Source organism: Chamaea fasciata, unplaced genomic scaffold (genome assembly GCF_029207755.1).
Source record: "Chamaea fasciata isolate MVZ Bird 193981 ecotype frontalis unplaced genomic scaffold, bChaFas1.0.hap1 SCAF_11, whole genome shotgun sequence".
NCBI lineage: Eukaryota > Metazoa > Chordata > Aves > Passeriformes > Sylviidae > Chamaea > Chamaea fasciata.
Window position 1 is genome coordinate 19,477,373 of NW_027094096.1, and position 18,793 is coordinate 19,496,165.

Here is an 18,793-nt window from a genome sequence, read left to right on the forward strand (position 1 = left end):
TTAAATGATGGAAATCAACTGAGTTAATTGAGATGCTGAAACAAGGAACAAGGCTTCAAATTAGCAATAGCAGAAAAATTAAGGAAAGAATACCAGCATCTAGTCAGCAACAATGGCATAAGAGCATAATTTCCATTTTACACTAATGCCTCAGCCCTTTCATCTGTCATTTTTATACAACACATGAAATGAGAGTACCACCAGCTCCTGTACCTTTTAATCAAATCAGGCAAATCCTAGAAGAAAATGTATAAATCTCTACTTCTGGTAGAGTTCAAAATGATGGCAAAAAAAAACATGGACAAATTTGATTTCAAGATAAAGAAAGCAGTGATCGAGCACAAGAAACAGATGAGCAGGAAGCCACTGTGAGGAGCAGAGGTTATGCTGCATTGGCAGGGCAACCACTCAAATGATACAAACTCAACACGCACTAGCAATTCTTCATCCTCAATGAATTCTACAAAGAGACACAATTAAGCAAAGAGTTCCTGCCTCAGGTACGTTAATCAATTCCTTCCCAAGTAAGGATGAAGGAACAGTGCATTTACAGAACTTACAGAAAAATGCATTTACAGAAGCAGAGTCAAGACAAGGAAATACACAACTGCCAGAGCTGCAGCTCTCCAGTGCACCCAGAAGCCTCTCTACACTTGTCACGAGCACCCAGGATTTTTACGTGAGAACAACTTGTGTAACTCACCCACACCCCAACATGAGTGAGCACATAAAGCTGACTCAGACAAGGTATTCTCAGTTCCTTGTAGTAGAACATGGATTAAAGACCTCAAAGGATTCCAGTCACCAGTCACCTTTGTTAACTCTGAATTACAGCCTACACGTCCACTGATGTTCTCACTATTTCACACGGTAGCCCAAACAATCAAGACACATCCAAGCTACCAAAGAGTATCATAGGAAAATTAAATGCAGGATATTTTTCTAAGCTCAGCATTGTATCTACCATTGTTAAGAACTGCACAAGAATTGACTGCAAAACCATTCTGACAGTAGTGAAGGTCTAAGATGAACTCTTCTATTTCTGACACAGCTCTACCTCTCTGGGAAGCACAAGTTTCCATAAGTAGTCCAAACTACACTGTCCAAGCTCTGAAGTTCACAGGTCTGTGATCTGTACAGATATCACAATCAGAACTTCAGGCAACCAGGAAAGGGTCTTGAAACCAAAATGGCCTTGACCAGACCGGGATAAATGCATAAACCGCATGCCATACAGTTCAGATTCCTCCTATCCACAGAGTTTTCCAATAATAATCTTCAAAATTTATCTTCATGTTTCTTCCCTCAAAGAGTCTGGCCCTGAGTGGTGAACTTTTATTTGTATGCAAAACATCAGCTATGGGAAACCTTCAGACCGCGACTGCCATGTCAACAACACTGGTTCACTACTCCCACACATCTCAGCCTGAAATTCTCTGCCTGTGCATTCAGCCATTAGGGCCTGGCTGGTTGCCCACTGCAGCTGAAGCGAGGCTAAAAGAATAGGCAAGTGTAGCCAGATGCTGAAACCCTTATCATGTGGAATAGTTAAGCTGCCTGGCATTTTTAGAAGCACTTATCACTTCTACGAAAGACAACGCTGGATGTGCCTAAAGGCGTTTTTATTTAGGGGGCATCTGGTATTTATAATCATTGCTGTGCACCTCTGTAAGAGGCTGGTGACAGTCATAACCTTTCCACAAGCTCCAGCATCACAACATTCACATGAAGGAGATCAAAACTGGAATACGCTGGACATTCCACTGCATTTAAACTCATCTGATTCTTCCTGAGAATTAACTGGCAGTAGGAGATCAAAGAAGGATCTGTTGTCACCCTGATACCCTGGATGCATTTAAGGTTTCCAAAAAAAGGACACAATTTCAGAGATACTGGAAAGTACAGAAGTTTGACCTCCTCTCCACAGGATCAACTTCATCTGAACCTTTGATCATAACTAGGTTCTACTCCTGACACAGATGGAGCAGAATTCAAGACCTCAGAATCCTGGAACAGGAGAAAACCACAGATTTTCAGAAGTGCTCACATCAGACACTCAGTGGCACCTGTAGAGTTAGGGACAGGAGATAAAACCCCTCAAAATATTTTCTGACAGGGCCCTGGTGACAGTTGCATTTTTGTCACTAGCCTTCTGCTTCCTGAATGGATCTTTGTTTTGGCCCAAGGACCAGCTACATTTCAGGGCAGTTGTGAGATTCAGAAGAGTCACACAAGCGGAATTAACGCGGAGCAAACCATTATTTAGCCAAAGCCAGCATTAAATTGCCAAAATATAAGCGTTAGAAGCAGTAGATACAGGCTGTAACACACCTGGCCAGGTCAGAAGCAGACAGCACACAGCAAAATACACATGAAAGAGGGGGGAGGAGGAGAACCAGTAAGGTTCTGAGGGAGAAAAGAAACCCAAACAAACCCATGATCAACTAAAAAAGCAGGAAGTGATACTTCTCTCAGTATGACCCAGGATACACAGCAAAATGGAGTGATTACGACAGAACACACCTTATGGAGGCCACCACTGCATCAAGGGCTTGTATTTCAAATATATGCAGTAGAAGCTGCCACACCATCAGCATGCACAAAGACACACAAAAACTTAGGAGGTGTTTTCTGTTCTGAATTCTGGGTACTGCTCTCACCACTCCAAAAGCAAATACAAAGTAAAATGCCCCAAGGATTGACATAAAGTTCCCCCTTACCTCTCCATAGATTCTGAAAGTACCAGTATCCTCCTCAAGTTCAATGGTTGTAACTCCTGGGACCTTTCTGGCTTGTTGTATGTTACTGCCATGCGTTCCTATAGCAAGTCCCATTAAATCTTCTCTGACTACAAACTCCTCATGAAATGCTGCAGCAAGCTGCTTTGTGCACTGAAGGGGAAAACAAAGGCAGACTCATCCACGTGCACTCACTGCAATGCACTGCTCTGAGCTCAGTTTCAGGGAACAAGAACCACAAGCTGTGGCTTTACCTCCAAGTGTTTTGTAGCTTCCTCGTTTCTTGACATCAGCATGAGCTTGGTGCGAATGCTGCGCAGGTGCATGTCACTGAGGATGTTCACTCTCTTCACTGTTGCTTCACTGGCAGACTACAGGAGAGAGGGAAGCTAAGTTTTGGCTTTGTAAGCAGATACACATTTAAAGGATAAATCAGGAACCTATTGAAACTAAGTCATAAACATGATCTCAACTTCCAGAAGGTACATAAACATTTTTCTTCCTCCAAACAAAGCACGAGAAATTCAGCACCACCAACAACTATTTGTTCTCACAGCATGTTTTACATTAAAGACTTTGCTGCTGAATTACACAGTAACCCTTCTCCCCTTGATGATGCTCAAACAAATCTTTCCACCATATGCATACTTGTCACTGTGTGTGTGAATAAGAGAGCTAAGGAAATAATCAAGGACAACACAATCCTGCAGAGTGGGGTTCACATGGATAATATTGAGTAAATGGAGTTATGAGACAAACTAAAGGTGGGACAACCTATGCTGTAAGAAAACCACCACAGAGGCATCTAAGTGAACAATTTCTAAACCTGAGCTGGTGGAGTTCTCCACGTGGAAACCCAGCTGTGGGTCAAACTGCACAGTGTAATAAAGCATGAGGGGAAAGCCATTACTCCAGTGGAGTGAGATGATTTACCTCTGAGGCACCTGCTAAAAATCAGTGAAACAGAACTCAGCTGAGAATGACAGAAGTCATACAAACAATGAGACTCAAAGTTGCTCCTAAATTTAGGTTGTTTTTGGAAGCCTTACTCCCAAAGATTAAAGACATCTACTTATATTAAATCTCTCACAATTTACATAGCTTGACTAGTTAAACCATTTTCCATACACACACAGAGCTGGCTATGTATTTCCTATAAATAATACACTGAGAATTTATATAACAACTACATAGAAGCAATTACTTACCAGTATTATTAGTTGAGCAGTTTCAGCATGATAAAAAATTCGACACGCTCCCACAGCTTTCTTGAAATCTTTATGTGCATTTTCATTAGCACACCTAAGCAGACAAAATGATTGTTATTACAACAAGCTGCATCAAAACTGAACAAGTAATAACATGATCAGACCCAAGAACATTCAGTAGCTTATGGCAAGGACTGTTCAGAAACAGGAACATGGTTCCAGTTTCCCTGTGGATTCAATGCTACCATGGTTATCTGGGAAGCCTCAGTAACAGGTCTAATGTGAAGTCAATCACCTGTACAGGCACAAAGCTCCCACCTGAGAATCTTCAGTCCCCACCCCAAAAGCTCAGCAGGGGTCAGCAGTTTCTAAATGAGCTACTACAGCCCTAACCACCCTTAAGGCTCTTCATGAACCCATAAGTCAGCCTCTAGAACAGAAGCCAAGTGGGTTTTTCTCTCCCTTCCATGAAGCAAAAGCCTTCTTGAAGTGAGCAGAGCTACTCACGCATCTCTCAGGTCCTCAGGAACATCCACTGTGCACTTGAAGAATGTGTTCTTTTTGACAGTTTTGTTCTGATTCACAGGTCGGAGTCGCTCATAGGTGACAATTTCATTGTAAGTGGCATCACAAGCAGCGTATTCAATGACGTAAAACTGGGAAAGAGTTTTTTTAAAAAATAACTTCAGTAAGGAACAACAAAGACATAGTAACATTACCAGCATCAGCAAGAAAGCACAGAATATGAATATATAAACAAACCCCTAAAACTAAGTTGATACAATGACACATTTCTACACAAATGAGCCTGGACGTATTTCAGCACCCCTGTGCTCCCTCCCTGAAGTCAGGGCACTGTTATCAGCATAGTCTCAGAACCCACAATAGCATCTCGAATTGATTTTTCTCATGCCCATCTCTCTTTTAAGTATTTTCATTAGTTCAGGTCAAGTTCCAAAAGCCAAAACATTTACTGGAGCTCTAATTCTAAAAAACATCAAACAAAGAATAATTCTTCACAGAAATATCTACCCTGTAACACTAAAACAAACAAGGCAAATCCACTGATTCAAAGGGCAGACTTTCAGGGAATCACATAGGATCAAAATCAATACAAAAACTCAATCTTTTTGACACACACTGCCAAATTTAGGAAAGCAAGAGAACTAAGAAGATTTAAGTTACCAATAATCCACTCCTACGCTTGCACCCAACACATGTAAGTTTAAAGAAGCTCGTGTGCACAGTATCCCTGCAGCCTGGCTCTGTGCTAGGGATGCAGCCTTCTCCTCCCCTCCCTTCCACCTGGGTGTAATTTAGGGGTGCAGCAGTACATTCACCTCTTCCTTCCTCAAAACTGGGTTTGTTTGTCCAACACAATTCACTTAAGTATCTGGAAAAAGTAAATCACTCTGGTAATGACACTTTTTTCTAATTTCATGTTTTAAGTTTAAGTATCATCCAAATTATGGAAAGCCACTTTGAAATGCATCAATATATCATTATTACCCCAAGCAATAATAAGGAACAACCAACACTAAACTACAACCAGACTTAAGGGATCCACTACTCTATGATCTAAAAACTGCTATAGTTAAAGATAATTCTGGATACCAGAACAAGCACAAAGCAACAAATCCTTGGACACATGGGTAGTTTGTGAATTTAATACCAACTCTACAGAAAAAACCTAAATATAGAACTGTGTTAAAGACTGTACAAAGAAGCCAACATGAACTGTGTGGTTCTTTGCAGGGACAATTCCCTAAAACAACTGATTTGACAATCCTACACTGTACATTGAGGGTGATTTTTTTTTCTGTAAAAAACTAGGGAATTAAAAATTGGTAAAAAATTTTCTTCTGTGACTTTTTCTGAAAATAAGCAGCACAGCAAGCTGATACCAGAATTTCAAATGTCTGTGACATTTAAGAAAAGCCTATTAGCTATAAATGACAACCTATCATTTAAATCAGTTTGTCTCCTTTTATCCTGATTTCTTAATGAGCTGTTCATTCACAAGTGTCAATACACAGAATCTTCCTCTGGTAGGTGTTTACTACCACCTTGGCCTTACAGAGCTCAACAAAAGTTGATGTTTGTTGACAATTTTTAAACAAAATTAGAAATTGGGTAACTATTTTTTCTAAATACTGTTTCCTTTGGTTTTAGGAATCTGGTAACAGCAGAAGCACCACAACACAGGACTCTTCCCATTATGAAGTTCAATTCTCTTGCTGTCATTTCACAAAATAAAGTTTTTATGAGATGGGGTCAAACACTGTCACAGATCTATACAGTCAAGTGTCTGAATCTGTAAGTTACTTGGCAGATGCAAACAACCATTTCTTTATGGTAAAATAAAAACTTGATACATGTAAAAGCAAAACAAGCAGTGTTCTTCCCCTACACTCAGTAAAAACACATACACAAAAACCAGCCCACAGCCACTCCAAGCAATAGCTCCAGCAGGTTTAAATTATGAACTACAAAGAGGTTTCAACTCCAGGTGCTATACTTCATTTTCAGCACCAAATTCAATCCACAAAACAGGTTTGTCAGAAATCCTGTCCTTGTGCATGCCTTCAGTCCTTCAAGCAATTTAACTGCAGATAATGGAAGTCACTTGCTCAGCTCTAAGGGTATGACCCTCGGCTGTGCAATACAGCAAAGGCCATTTCAAAGTGGTCACAACTTATAATTCTGCTCTGTCATGCTTTTGTATTTGTAGTACTTTATTCATGACAATGAACTTCTAGTTACTGTATTTAACATGAAAGCATGAAAACAGTAAGTTTTAAAGTAATTTACCTCTCCTTTCATCATTCGAACTTTTGCCAGCCACCAGCCACAAGGTTCTTGGTCATTTGCCCTAGAATAAACCTGGAAATGAAAGTAGCAAGAAACACTGAAAGCACATACAAACATAATTCATTTACCTGCATGTAGAATGAAGAAAGAACCACACAACTTTTCTAATGTTCATTAAAATGGAGCAGTATTCTACTCCCCTCCTTCTTGCACTACAAGGACTGTGAACTGACTGCCTTTGCATAAATTACTGACAATTCAATGGAAATTTGTAAAGGAAGATAAAACTTTGGCTAAACACTTCTTTGAGGGCAATTCCTCAGTAAATTCACACACCGTCTTCAAACTGGAAGTACACACATAGAACTAACCCCACAATTCAGACTTCTGTTTTGTCCTTGGCTTACTTGATAAACCAAGGACTACTGAAATGAACCAAGTCATCACATGACTACATATTCCATAATAAAAAACACTACCAAGTTAATGCATGATCAGATGTACAACAGAGGACTTCTGAAACCCAGTTTTCTCATCCTTAAGTTTCATTTGCTCCTCTATACACTTCCAATAGGTCAAAGTCATTTGCACACAGACTCAATGATTTTTACAATAGCAAGGATGTGGAAAATAACCCTTTACATTTAACCCCTAAGAAAGGAATAGAATATCCCAGCACCTATGCTACATTTTTTCTTAGATTAGTTGCCTGAAAGTATGATGGTATCCTCAGGAAAGGAAACTCATTATTTTAAGGACTAGTACAGAAAACTCCCAAAAGTTAAACTGAATCACTCATGATACTACAATGAGCAGGGAACAGAACATGCTTATTTTGATTTCTATATTTATTACATCACTCCTGTTAACATTCTCTCTCTCTGTAGAACACTGTAATTCACATAATTTCCTCCAGTGTACCAGACACTTCATCTGGGTTAAAACTCTTGTTATCATAGGAGCTTTACTACATCTTCATATCAAAGATTTCCAGCACTTTACATTCCAGGTCAAAAAAGAAAACTGCCTACATTTTGTGTCAGAATTAAAACCTTCTCAGCTATTTTAAGTTTCAGATTCCGAAAAAATTTCCACTGGCAGTTTTGTGGGAGAACTGAAATGTCACAGCTTCACTGAAATTCTAATAAACCCACATGTAGAGACATGGTCCATTTTAAACCTTCACCTTGGTAATGCCCTTACACCCCTCACCAGTGAAATGGACAATGAACAATGAGTTCCAGACCAGGACAGCTCATTAGAATTCACTCACCTCCACCTCATCTCCTTCACCAATCTCTTTCTTGATATCAGGGGGTGGTGGTAATCTGACTTCATTGAAGGGCACCTGACGCTCTGGTTGCCAACTGGAAGTTGAAGAAGCATTACACATTAATTCTCAAACTTCCCTATTGTTTTCTTTGTTTTAATGTTGGAATTCTGAGTTTCATTTAGATTCATTCTTTCCATATAACGAGGCCTGTTTCCTTATTGCTAGAAAGCAAACCTTGTAAGCAGAGGAACAACATAAGCATGGCAAGACGTAAGTAGTATTTGGGAAGATATTTAACAACAAAATTTTTAAATTAACTGAAAAATTTAACTAATGGCTTTCATAAAACTCCAGTGAAAGACACATTATGTAATTTACATTCCTACTGCTCAAGTCATAGAGCCCTTATACAGATTTAACTCAGCTTTGCAGTCCACTATGGCGTTCATCCATTTTTCCACCTCGTATTTAACATTTCAACTGCTTCCCACCAAAACTTTATGTATTTCAGGAAAATCTGACTCAAATCTTCAACAAAACTTTCCATCTGCAAACTTGCTGATGTTCCCCAGTAACAGATTCAGATCAAAACATATCTTTATATCTGCTGATCAATACCAGTTATTTCTAGGCATGCAAAATAAAGGTTTACTTTCTAGTATAGCAGGGTTATTTGTTTTACTATAGTTGGCTGTAGGAAAGTATTTTATTTGTAGTGTATGTTTCTAGTTATTTTATGAAGACTACTGGAGCAATTAAATCCGCTGTGTTCTCCTGAAATTCCTTCTCCTTCTAGTCTCTGAATGTCACAGAATGTCATCAGCTGTTCTTCACTCTTAAGACAGAAATCCAACTAAAGACTCTACAGAGGTTGAAATAAAACCAGGGGAAAGACCCTTCAAAAAACCCCTATTAATTTAGAATGTCTGAGGGACTTTTAAAGGTACTGTCAAAGCACTGCAACATCCATCCTTTCTGCCCATGTGATTCACATCAGACACCAACAGAATCAGAACCAATCAACTTGTAACACTAAGGATTACTGCAAGTCATTTGCTTTGCCGACTTTTAATAACCTGCAGACAGAGCAGCCTACCTCAGTAGGACAAGTCTGAGCATAAGGAGCAAAGGGCACCTGCAATTCCTAGATGGGAGGATGGACACATTTACAAGTTTGCTCTGAAAGGACAGCTCACCCTCAAGTACCTCACTTAATAAAGCTGTTCCGTATCATATAGTTTTAATCTAGACATTGCAATAACCTTTTTCTTTTAATTATAGTTAAAAACCAACATAAATGCATGAAGATTATTGCTGAGGAGCTGGAACACATCCAGAGAAGGACAAGGAAGCTGGTGAAGAGTCTGGGGCACAGATCTGATGAGGGAGCTGGGAGGGGCTCGGCCTGGAGAAAAGGAGGGACCTGAGGAGAAACGGTGTAAGGCTGTGCCAGGGAGGTTCAGACTCATAGTAGGAAAAATTCCTTCACTAAAAGGATGGTCAGACTGGGCTGCCCAGGGAGGTGGTGGAATCTCCATTCCCAGAGGTGTTCCAAGGGGACATGGACGTGGCACTTCCAAAGTGGAGAACACCGTGGTGCAGGGCTAACAGCTGGACTTGATCTCAGAGCATCAGCCTTTCCAGCTTTTAGGCTGCTATGACATGGATAGCATTTGTTTAGGTTGGAAGGTATTTCAGCCACAAAATGTTAATTAAATCACATTCTATTTCTGAGAAATGGTGAAGGGGGCTGGCAATTAAATTGTCCTTGCTTCAAATATAACAGTTACTAATCTCATGGTTAGGGATTTTCCTTTTCCTCCCTGCCAGTGGAGGAAGTGCACAGTGGAAAAGTGCACAGAAGGCTCAGCTCTCAGAACATGAGTCCAAGTTTTGGTGGCAAAACTTTTTAAGTCCCAAATTGGAGCATCTCACTGGTGAAATGCAAACCAAGATATTTTAAGAAATTACTTGTGATGGAATACAAACCACCTACTAAGACAATCTGACAGAACTGACGCTTACTTAAGCTACAGGGCACAAATCACAGGACAGGGAGGTTCTTGCTTCTTACAATACAGAAGCTTCTCCTTCAATACAGCTGCTTCAGACTCCAATAAGCCTCTATGAAACTGTACCTCAAGACCCAATTTTCCATCTAACAGTACTAAGTTTCCAGTTCCTGAAGCTTCTGCATTCCTTCCTTGCCTGTTTACCCTCAGAAAATGTCTCTTAAAAGAATTAAGGCTACCTGCCCAGAGTGTTGCTATGGCCACAAAATCATCATTAGCAGTTTGTGCTGGTAGGCTTAACTTTGGGAACCTTACAAAAGCTGCAGATAAAGATTGGCTAACAATAGCAGAAAATGCAAAGTGACAGTTTAGACTGCCTATTGTGAGGTAGATGTGTGTTATTTGTTGGTGATAATCACTATCACAACACTGATGCTCTCAGCACAGGACACTCTTGCCAATTTCAGTTCCACTAAAGCCCTTATGAATTTCACTCCGTAAAAAGCACAGAATTGATCAGATTTACGTCACAGAATAATGTGACTGTGGACACACTTCCTGATCAGATCTATTTTTAGTCAACAGAACACTCTACATATGCTGCAGCCCATCCTTTTTGAAACATGGCTGCTGCTGCCAGACCTTCTGTAGAACACATGGACGATATGGATACCAAACACTAGAAACGCGTTTGCCAACAATTCAATTCCTGTTGTGAACCCCTGGCACTTCCTTTAGCTTACTTGGTTTCTGACATCATGTATGTATTTTAAATGCAAGTATGTATTTTAAATGCAAAGAGAAGTAATTATTTTTCTTTAGAAAGTAATATGGATGTTGAAGATGAAACATCTTCTTAAACCATGGATAGAATGAAGGGTTTAATTTTTTTGGTTTGTTTGCTGGATTTTGGGGTGAGGGTATGAAAACCTAGGAGATAGTAACAGGTTCCATAACCAACCTCAGTGTTAGTATAAATTATGGTTGCCACCTCATCTTCTAACTGTCTTCATAAAAAGACTAGAAAGCACAGGTTAGAAAGAAACAAACACTGGGTTTTGCAGGGAAAACCCCAGCATTACTTATGTCCCCCCCAAGGATTTGTTTTTACACATGTGTATATATGGTACACACACATACACACCTGGGATTATGTCAGCAGGATTATAAATACTGTTTATAAAGACACACTTTCACACTCCCTAGCATTGCCTTTATTACCCAGCAATCTTCCTTCAAGAAAGGCTCAAAAACTAATCTACAGGTTAGAGCTGGCAAAGCTTATAACAGTTTTCACATCAAAAGGAGACACATTTTATAGGACCTCCACCTAGTAACTGGAAGGGAAACAGGAAAGAGGACGTAGCTCACAGAGCACTTTGAATTAGCACTGGAATCTCCCAGGTAATCCACAGTGTTATCAGCCAGAATGCTGAACAACAGGTACTCATTTGTACTTTACCAACCCATGGATTATCCTTGGCTTGCCACTACAAGTTCCCAGCAGCACTGCTGGGTTTATATATTAAATGAAATGGGCCTCGTGGATAATTCCTTTTCAAGATTTGCACTCTTTTCCACTCAAAAACAATAGGTCTTTTGACTGGATACAAATTTATCTTCTTAATAGTTAAAAAAATCACCATTAGGATATTTTTTACTTTTCTCTGGTTTAGAATACTGATCATCATTCCAGACACTTTGGTATTTTCCATCTTTTCCTGCTTTCGTGTAAGAGTATCAAGCCTGTGCCACTGGTTCCTATGCTAATTAAATGTGGCTGTCACATCTATGGGCATCACTAAAAATACCAAAGAATGTACAGGACTGTGGAACTGATGAACGGAATTCTGATACAGATTCAAGAAGGCAGTTCATGGAAGCTGAACAGAATAGTGAGTCTGCACTTCTAGAACTGTATCTAATGAAATCTGCTTCCTCTTAAAGGTAAAACAATTAAACAAAACAAAAAAAAAACACAGCAAAGGCACAAAACTGAAATAACCTAATATTCAAATAATTATTTTTAAAAGAAAATACTTACTTGTTTTCAAATACAACTGTGAGGGAGTCCTCATGAACATCTTTGATAAATCCCTAAAACAGAAACAGAATTTTTGTTACAAGAATGCATGTGAAATCAAAAAGGCAGCAATTTCAATAGAGCCTGAACCTGAGCCAAGACCACACTAACACTGAGGTTCCAATCTCAGAAAGCCCCAAGACACACTCCCACTCCTTGCACGAGGTTGCTGATATTCTTAGCTGGCTATTCCAAGACGTGCAGAGCACAGGGACTGCTTCCACTGACTGCCCAAATCCGACCAGCTCATTTACAACTCAACTCACTATCTGCAGTTTTACTCTACCCACAGGTGTTCTACAGGAACAAAATGAGAGAGATCCAGGCAAGGGCAGCCATTCCAATGGCTGTGCACAGCACTATTTGCTTCACTGGTGTTCCTCCCAGCACAAACTGAATCCCAAACAACTGTCCCCCTGAACAGTCCAGCAGCCAGTTTGAATCACATTTGGCAGCAGAGGCTGCCACACAACCAGTTATGGTATCATCTTTCAGGTACTAAATTGGGGACTGGATGAGGCCAAATGCCTGTAGGACCTCCCAGGAAAACAAAGAGTATTTCATGGATTTTTTTATGCTTACATTTAGGGGGCATTCATTATACCAAAAACTCAAAGACCAAGATCAACATCACAGAGTTATACCCAAGAATCCATGCAGAAATTAAGCTGCTACATTTCTTGATTAAGAAGAGTAGCCACGTTGGAAAAAAAAAAAATTAAAAAAGGATAAAAAGAACACTTCTCCTGCCTTTGCTCCAGCCTGGTATTTGCCCAAGCAAAGGTAGTCAAGGAGGATCCTGCAGTTTTAAAGGAGTAAGAATGCTGCAGAGTTATGTTAAGAGAAAGAAGTTCCAGGAAATATGTTGAATGGATTATATCCATTTAAGAAACTGCCAGCTGAGGAGGATGAAGAACGTATCAGCTGTGCAAGGAGCAAGCAGCCCAGTGAGGTATTATGTGTCAGGTCAGGGAAAGATCAATTTTGACACAGTCGATCCGTCCATGTAATGAGGGACAGTAAAGGAGCCCACACTGACAGCTGCCTGCAAAGGGCCTATAAAAACAAATCTCCTTTTACCTGAGCTCATACTTGGCCAATGCTCTGAAAGCATTTGCTCAAAACCTGCTTTTCTGCTCCTTGAGCTTCCCTCAAAACCATCTGTCAGCAACACAAAAGCCTGGTTCTAGCAGAAAGCACGCTGGTAACCCTCCACAAAGCAGGTCACCAGAAGTTATCTTGTTGAACCACCTCGTGTGCTCCTAATAAAATAAACCCCCTCAAAGGCCATCCTACCACTGCAAGGGAAGGCAGACAAATCTTCTTTGAAAGGTAAGCAAATGAAACAGTTCAGAGTAAAATACACCCAGAATCAGGGACTTTCAGTTTCAAGGGAACTGGATGGGAGTATAAAGTTATATCTCTTTAAAGATGCAAAGAGCATATAAAATTTTACTGCCTGAAGCATAGGTAAGCCAGCAACGGAGATAAAGCAGAATTTCTACCAGATTTATGCTACCAACAGTTCCCTTCAAAGGCACCCCAGCATAGGGACAAATTAACAAGGCATACAGTGCAGGAAATAGGAGTTTCTCTACTACAATTCATACAAACACTATACAGGGACAAAACACTGAAGTCAAAGCACTGAGAACCAACTACATGCAGTCCAGCATTCTGCTACATGACAACTTACCAACAGACAGCAGTATTTACAGGGAGAGATTAACTCCCTACTAGAGACAACCATTTATCTGCATTCCAAGAATCTGATTCAATACTAGTGTCTGCCTCATTATGCTACTTTATTTCATAGGTGAACCTGGTCCTCTATCCCCATTGCGTTCTCACACCACTCAGTGTGTTTCTAAGGTCAGCCTAGAGTAGCTACAAATTTATTCTGCAGAAGTGAATTCAGTTCTTTCCTTTGCTGAAAAGCACAACTTCAGAATCAAGAGATTCCAATTCAGGTACCATAAAACATCTGATTAACATTCTGAACTTAATGCTCAGTGGAGTTAACAAAGTCACGAATCCAATGACTACAAATTTCCTGAAGAAGACAAAAGAAGTGCAAAAAAGGAACCTAACTGCACTGACTTTGGAGGATATAAAGACAACCAGCCCATTACCAGGTGAAGTGTGAGTTTCTGTGTAAGGCAGACAGGTTTAACAGTCACAACCAATTTTCAAGCTAGGGTCCCAGTGAAGAATGCCAAAGCTGAAGTGGCACAGTAATGCAGATACAGCTCTCAGCACACCAACAGCTGACACTGCACAAACCTCAGCTGCATAAAGAGAAACATGGGAAATTTTCAATAAAACCTAAAGTACAAAAACCAACCAAGAGTCTGTACATTTTACAACACCATGTGGGCTTCAGGAACTCCTTTCAGTTCAAAGTGAGACACTGCTCCTCCCTTCCACAGGCGAATGCAATGCAGACTCACTGCTGGCAGACACGTAGGCAGCAACTGCCTTCCAGTTACCTGCACAGCTTTTTCACTGGGTATTCCCAAACTCCTGCACTCCCTAATCTAGCCAAGCATAACATCTATCAAGTATGCACTTCAGGTCACAAATGCGCATATGCAAAGTATCAAATAAAATTACCTAACTATTAAATAATTTTATGGTTGTGAGGCTTGAAAAAAGTCTGATTAGAGCCTAACTGTATACAATTACTTCTGACCATTATCATTTTCTCTATAGCTGTGGGGATGAGATCACATTCACAACAACTGAAGCACAGCAGTCTATGAGGTACTATGGACTGTATGGTCCATTGGTAATACAACTAGAAAAAATGAAAATTAAATATGCCTTTTAAATAGTTTTCTAAGAAATTATTTCATTACTGTCAAGAAGAATGTCAAAAATATAATCAGAACATTTTCTGAAAGCAAAACTTCCTGAGTATGACTTTCCTACCTTCAACCCCACCTATACACACTATCAGCTGTCATTTACAACTTCCAGATAGAACCAGAAAGAGATTTCAGGCATGTCAGGATGAGATTTTGCATAGCCAAAAAAACCCCTGTGACATTAGGGTATTTTGGTATTTCACAATACAAAACAGACTTTATAGTAAATTCTACAAATTCACAAGGATTTCTCCAGAATTATGTGATGAACATAAAACAGAAAACTAAGTAACCTGCTTTTCAATCAGGGAATTCTGAAGGGGTTCTTCATTTGTGAGGTAACCTACATAAACAGATTTGTACTAGTCATACCTGATACTGTATCAAAAACATTCCCTACTAAATTAAGTAACGATCCATCACCTTAACTTTTGATCTAATGAACAATGTACTTTATTACTGAAATTTAATTTAGCAGTGTTGCCTAAGTCAGATAATGCCAGTTTCTAAGTTTGAAGAGTTCTATGTCCCTAAGATATCATTCTATGTAGCTCAGCTGATGAGGCAGAGCTGACAGGAGACCACTAACACACCATCAATAAATACAGTGGCATCAAAAAGAGTGAGGAATTGCAGTATCAGCTAGTGAGCTTACACATGACCTTTGTGTGTGCTTTATACCACACACAGATCTGCAGGGGGCAAGAGGGGAAGAATAACTGCCATGACTTCATCTTGCCAGACCTCTGGCTGGGCCTGTGCAGATCCTGGTGTCAGTCAGTGGGTGTGAGCTGCAGCCTGGCAGTCCATGTATGCCCTGGCTGCAGCAGCCCTGCCCAGGAACAGCAGGAGCCTGCATTATGTACTGTACCAGGGGCTATTAATGTCCTACTCCACGGGCCCCTGAGCTCAGACCTGTCTCTGCCACTCACTTGGCAGGAGCTGGGCTCCCAACACCTGCACAGGGATGGGATGGGAGACCCAGGGAATCTCACCTGGGACTGCACAGGGTGAACAACGGGCCAGGAAACTCTCAGCCAGTCATTTCCACCAAAATCACTGCAGCTGAGACTTCCTCATTTCGTAACAGACACCCCCACACACTCTTTCCCTTTTACCTGGGTTTTGCTCATGGATTTAGGATTAGGATCTGCTGATAACATAAACGGATCAAGACTTACTAAAGTGCCCTTACACTGAACTGTATGTCTATGTATGTATATGCACACACAGAAGTTTGGCTTTTCAAATCCAGTTCCAGGCAAAGTCACAAAATCTGTAAAACAGGTAGATGCAACCCAAGTTCCCTCCATATCCTACTTTCTGTAAGTTTATCTAACCCCCAAGTAGGGTGATCCAATCTAAAAAGGAGGTGCTGTTAGTTTAGCTGCAAACTTTCTTTCCAGGGACAGCCACTGTGTTGGCCTTTGAGTCACACATACCTGCACACTGAAACTGTATTAATATCACCTTACCCAGTGCTCAGCCAATTTCAAACAGCAAACACTTGGGCATCTGGTACCACAGGCTGCTGCTGAACCAGTGACATAAAGGTCAAGCAGCCTATATCCAATTACCAAGCCTTTCACTCCTTTTCAGATGCAAGAACCCATAGTATTTCTAACTAACACAGAAACACAACTGTTACATCTAACAAACACGTGAAATAATTATTGCTAAAGGATGTATCTCATGCTGAGCCCCCAAAGGAAAAAAGAAAGAAAATAAAGCAAACAAAGGAAACTTGTAAATAATCAAACCACTTGACAAGACTGAACTTGGTATAATTTTCATTATAACTGATTAGCTGCACCTGTTTATACAAGGAACTGATAAAAGCAAGCAGCTGTAGCTTACTGCAAAACACAAAAGCTACAAAAAGGTATCAGGAAAGAAAAATATCCTGAACTATCACCTGAGTGTTAGCAAGCACAGTTTCATTTATGACATTACTGCTTATTTCCATCCACAATCACAAGTGCAAGTAAATTCAAGGGTTGTTCTGACAGCTCTGCAAGAACCTCAGCACTGAATCTAGGCTTACTCACAGAAGTCTCAACTACTCATTTCTCACACTGGTTTCTTCACAACCATCCTCCAAAAAGGAAAAACTTCTGGAAGACACCCTGGAGTGATCATGTATCTCAGCAATCAATAACCACTCCCTTTGGCATCTCCCTTCTATGAGCCTCAAAGGCTCAAGCAAACAGCTCACCACCAGCAGCAATAGCTACAGCTAATTCCTGCAAGATTCTACACAACTTTCAGCTGATCAGGAACAACTTTAAAATGTCTGAAATTCCCCACCCACATAGATGTAGGGCTAGATGTAATAAAAAATGCTGACAATTATAGCACAGTTAAGATCTTTAAAGAAAAACACAAAGGTCATTCCAGCTACGGTTTCCTGGTGTAGTAATTGGGTATGAACAGTGTGTAAGCCACACTCCTAATGACAATTTCCTATTTTAATAATCATCAAGCTAAAAACCACTCAGAGCAACTCAAGTTGTTTGCAAAGCCACTAATTAAAAATTGTTAAGAAAAATTTTTAAAAAAATGTATTTTTATTGATGCATAAACCTTCACTCCCACGGAGTTGCTCATCAAGCTTTGGCTCTACATGTGGAGAAATGGTGTGTACTTGTCATTCATCATTTTTTCCCTTTAGTAATATTTTGGCTTGTGTCTGCCTTGAGGCCAATGCTAACTCTGCTACCAGCATTTTGCTTAGTCCTGTTACCAGAACTGCAGCCCTTAAAAGAGGAAGAGGCCAACAAGGAAGCACTTCACAACCTGTAAATTAAGGGTTGAGTTCCATTTTAATTCATGGGTTTTTCCCCCTTGCATAATCTAAGCAGCTATTACTGTAGAACTTAAAAAGAACACAAGGGCCTGCAGCACACCAGAGCCCATTTTCCAGCACAGCCACGTCCCTAAAAGGAAGAACACAATGGATCTTCCAGAGTTGTTCAAATGCAACTGAAAGACTCAGTCAGAGGAACTGATCTGACGTGCAATTTATGTACCTTGGTCTGACTGTAAAGCCCAGCCTATTTCAAGGAAGCTGATGTGGGAAATCCTGAATAATGGGCATCACCAGGGCTCTTAATCTGCATAAAGTGAGCACATAAAGCCTGAGGGAAACACTGAGTAAAACTGAAGTTTTTGTCTTGTTCTTCCAAGACCCTCCACAACTGGCAGGTCCAGGCAATGGCACAAACGGGAATTTCAGTATGAATGTCAGGAAACTTTTTTTTTTTCCTGTGAGAGTGACTGAGCAGAAGCACAGGTAGTTTGGGAGGTTGTAGTTTCCATCATCAGAGATACGCAGAAGCCACCTGGACATGGGCAAGTGGCTCCAGGTGGCCCCACCTGAGCAAGGGGTGGGCCAGGTGAACTCCCACAGTGCCTGCCAGCCTCAGCCACCTGTGATTCTGTGAGTTACTTCATCATCCTAATGACACAGTGAACCATCGTCCTGGAAACACTGCAGGCAGACCAAGACAAGGTTGGGAGTATTCAGCTTTCACTCTCTTCAACACATTCAGAAACCAAAGAAATCCAGGTATTTTTGACCATTCCAGACATAAAAGAAAAAGTCTATTCTAATGTCCCAAAGACAAAACCTTCCTGCCATCTAGTCCTCACCTACACAGCATCAACTCTTCTACTCTCAGGAAGCCCTCAGGAACCTTTAATATATGCAAACCCAAAACCAGCGGTCTCCAGCAACCCTGTGTGCTCTCCCCTGCCCCACAGCACAAACCTCCCCATTTTTCAGAAGCCCACAACCATTCC

At 40.5% G+C, this 18,793-nt stretch overlaps 1 protein-coding gene across 2 annotated transcripts in view; it reads right to left on the bottom strand.

Moving 5' to 3' along the window:
• FXR1 (FMR1 autosomal homolog 1) overlaps positions 1-18,793 on the bottom strand; it is a 33,704-nt gene that overhangs the window by 12,103 nt on the left and 2,808 nt on the right. For both annotated transcript variants that reach the window (XM_066193544.1, XM_066193543.1), the window contains exons 2-8: positions 12,087-12,139; positions 8,031-8,124; positions 6,758-6,829; positions 4,454-4,602; positions 3,947-4,040; positions 2,993-3,109; positions 2,721-2,891 (exon numbers count right to left, since the gene is read on the bottom strand). In XM_066193544.1, the coding sequence (XP_066049641.1) occupies positions 2,721-2,891; positions 2,993-3,109; positions 3,947-4,040; positions 4,454-4,602; positions 6,758-6,829; positions 8,031-8,124; positions 12,087-12,139 (750 nt within the window). The remainder of the gene's footprint in view (positions 1-2,720; positions 2,892-2,992; positions 3,110-3,946; positions 4,041-4,453; positions 4,603-6,757; positions 6,830-8,030; positions 8,125-12,086; positions 12,140-18,793) is intronic.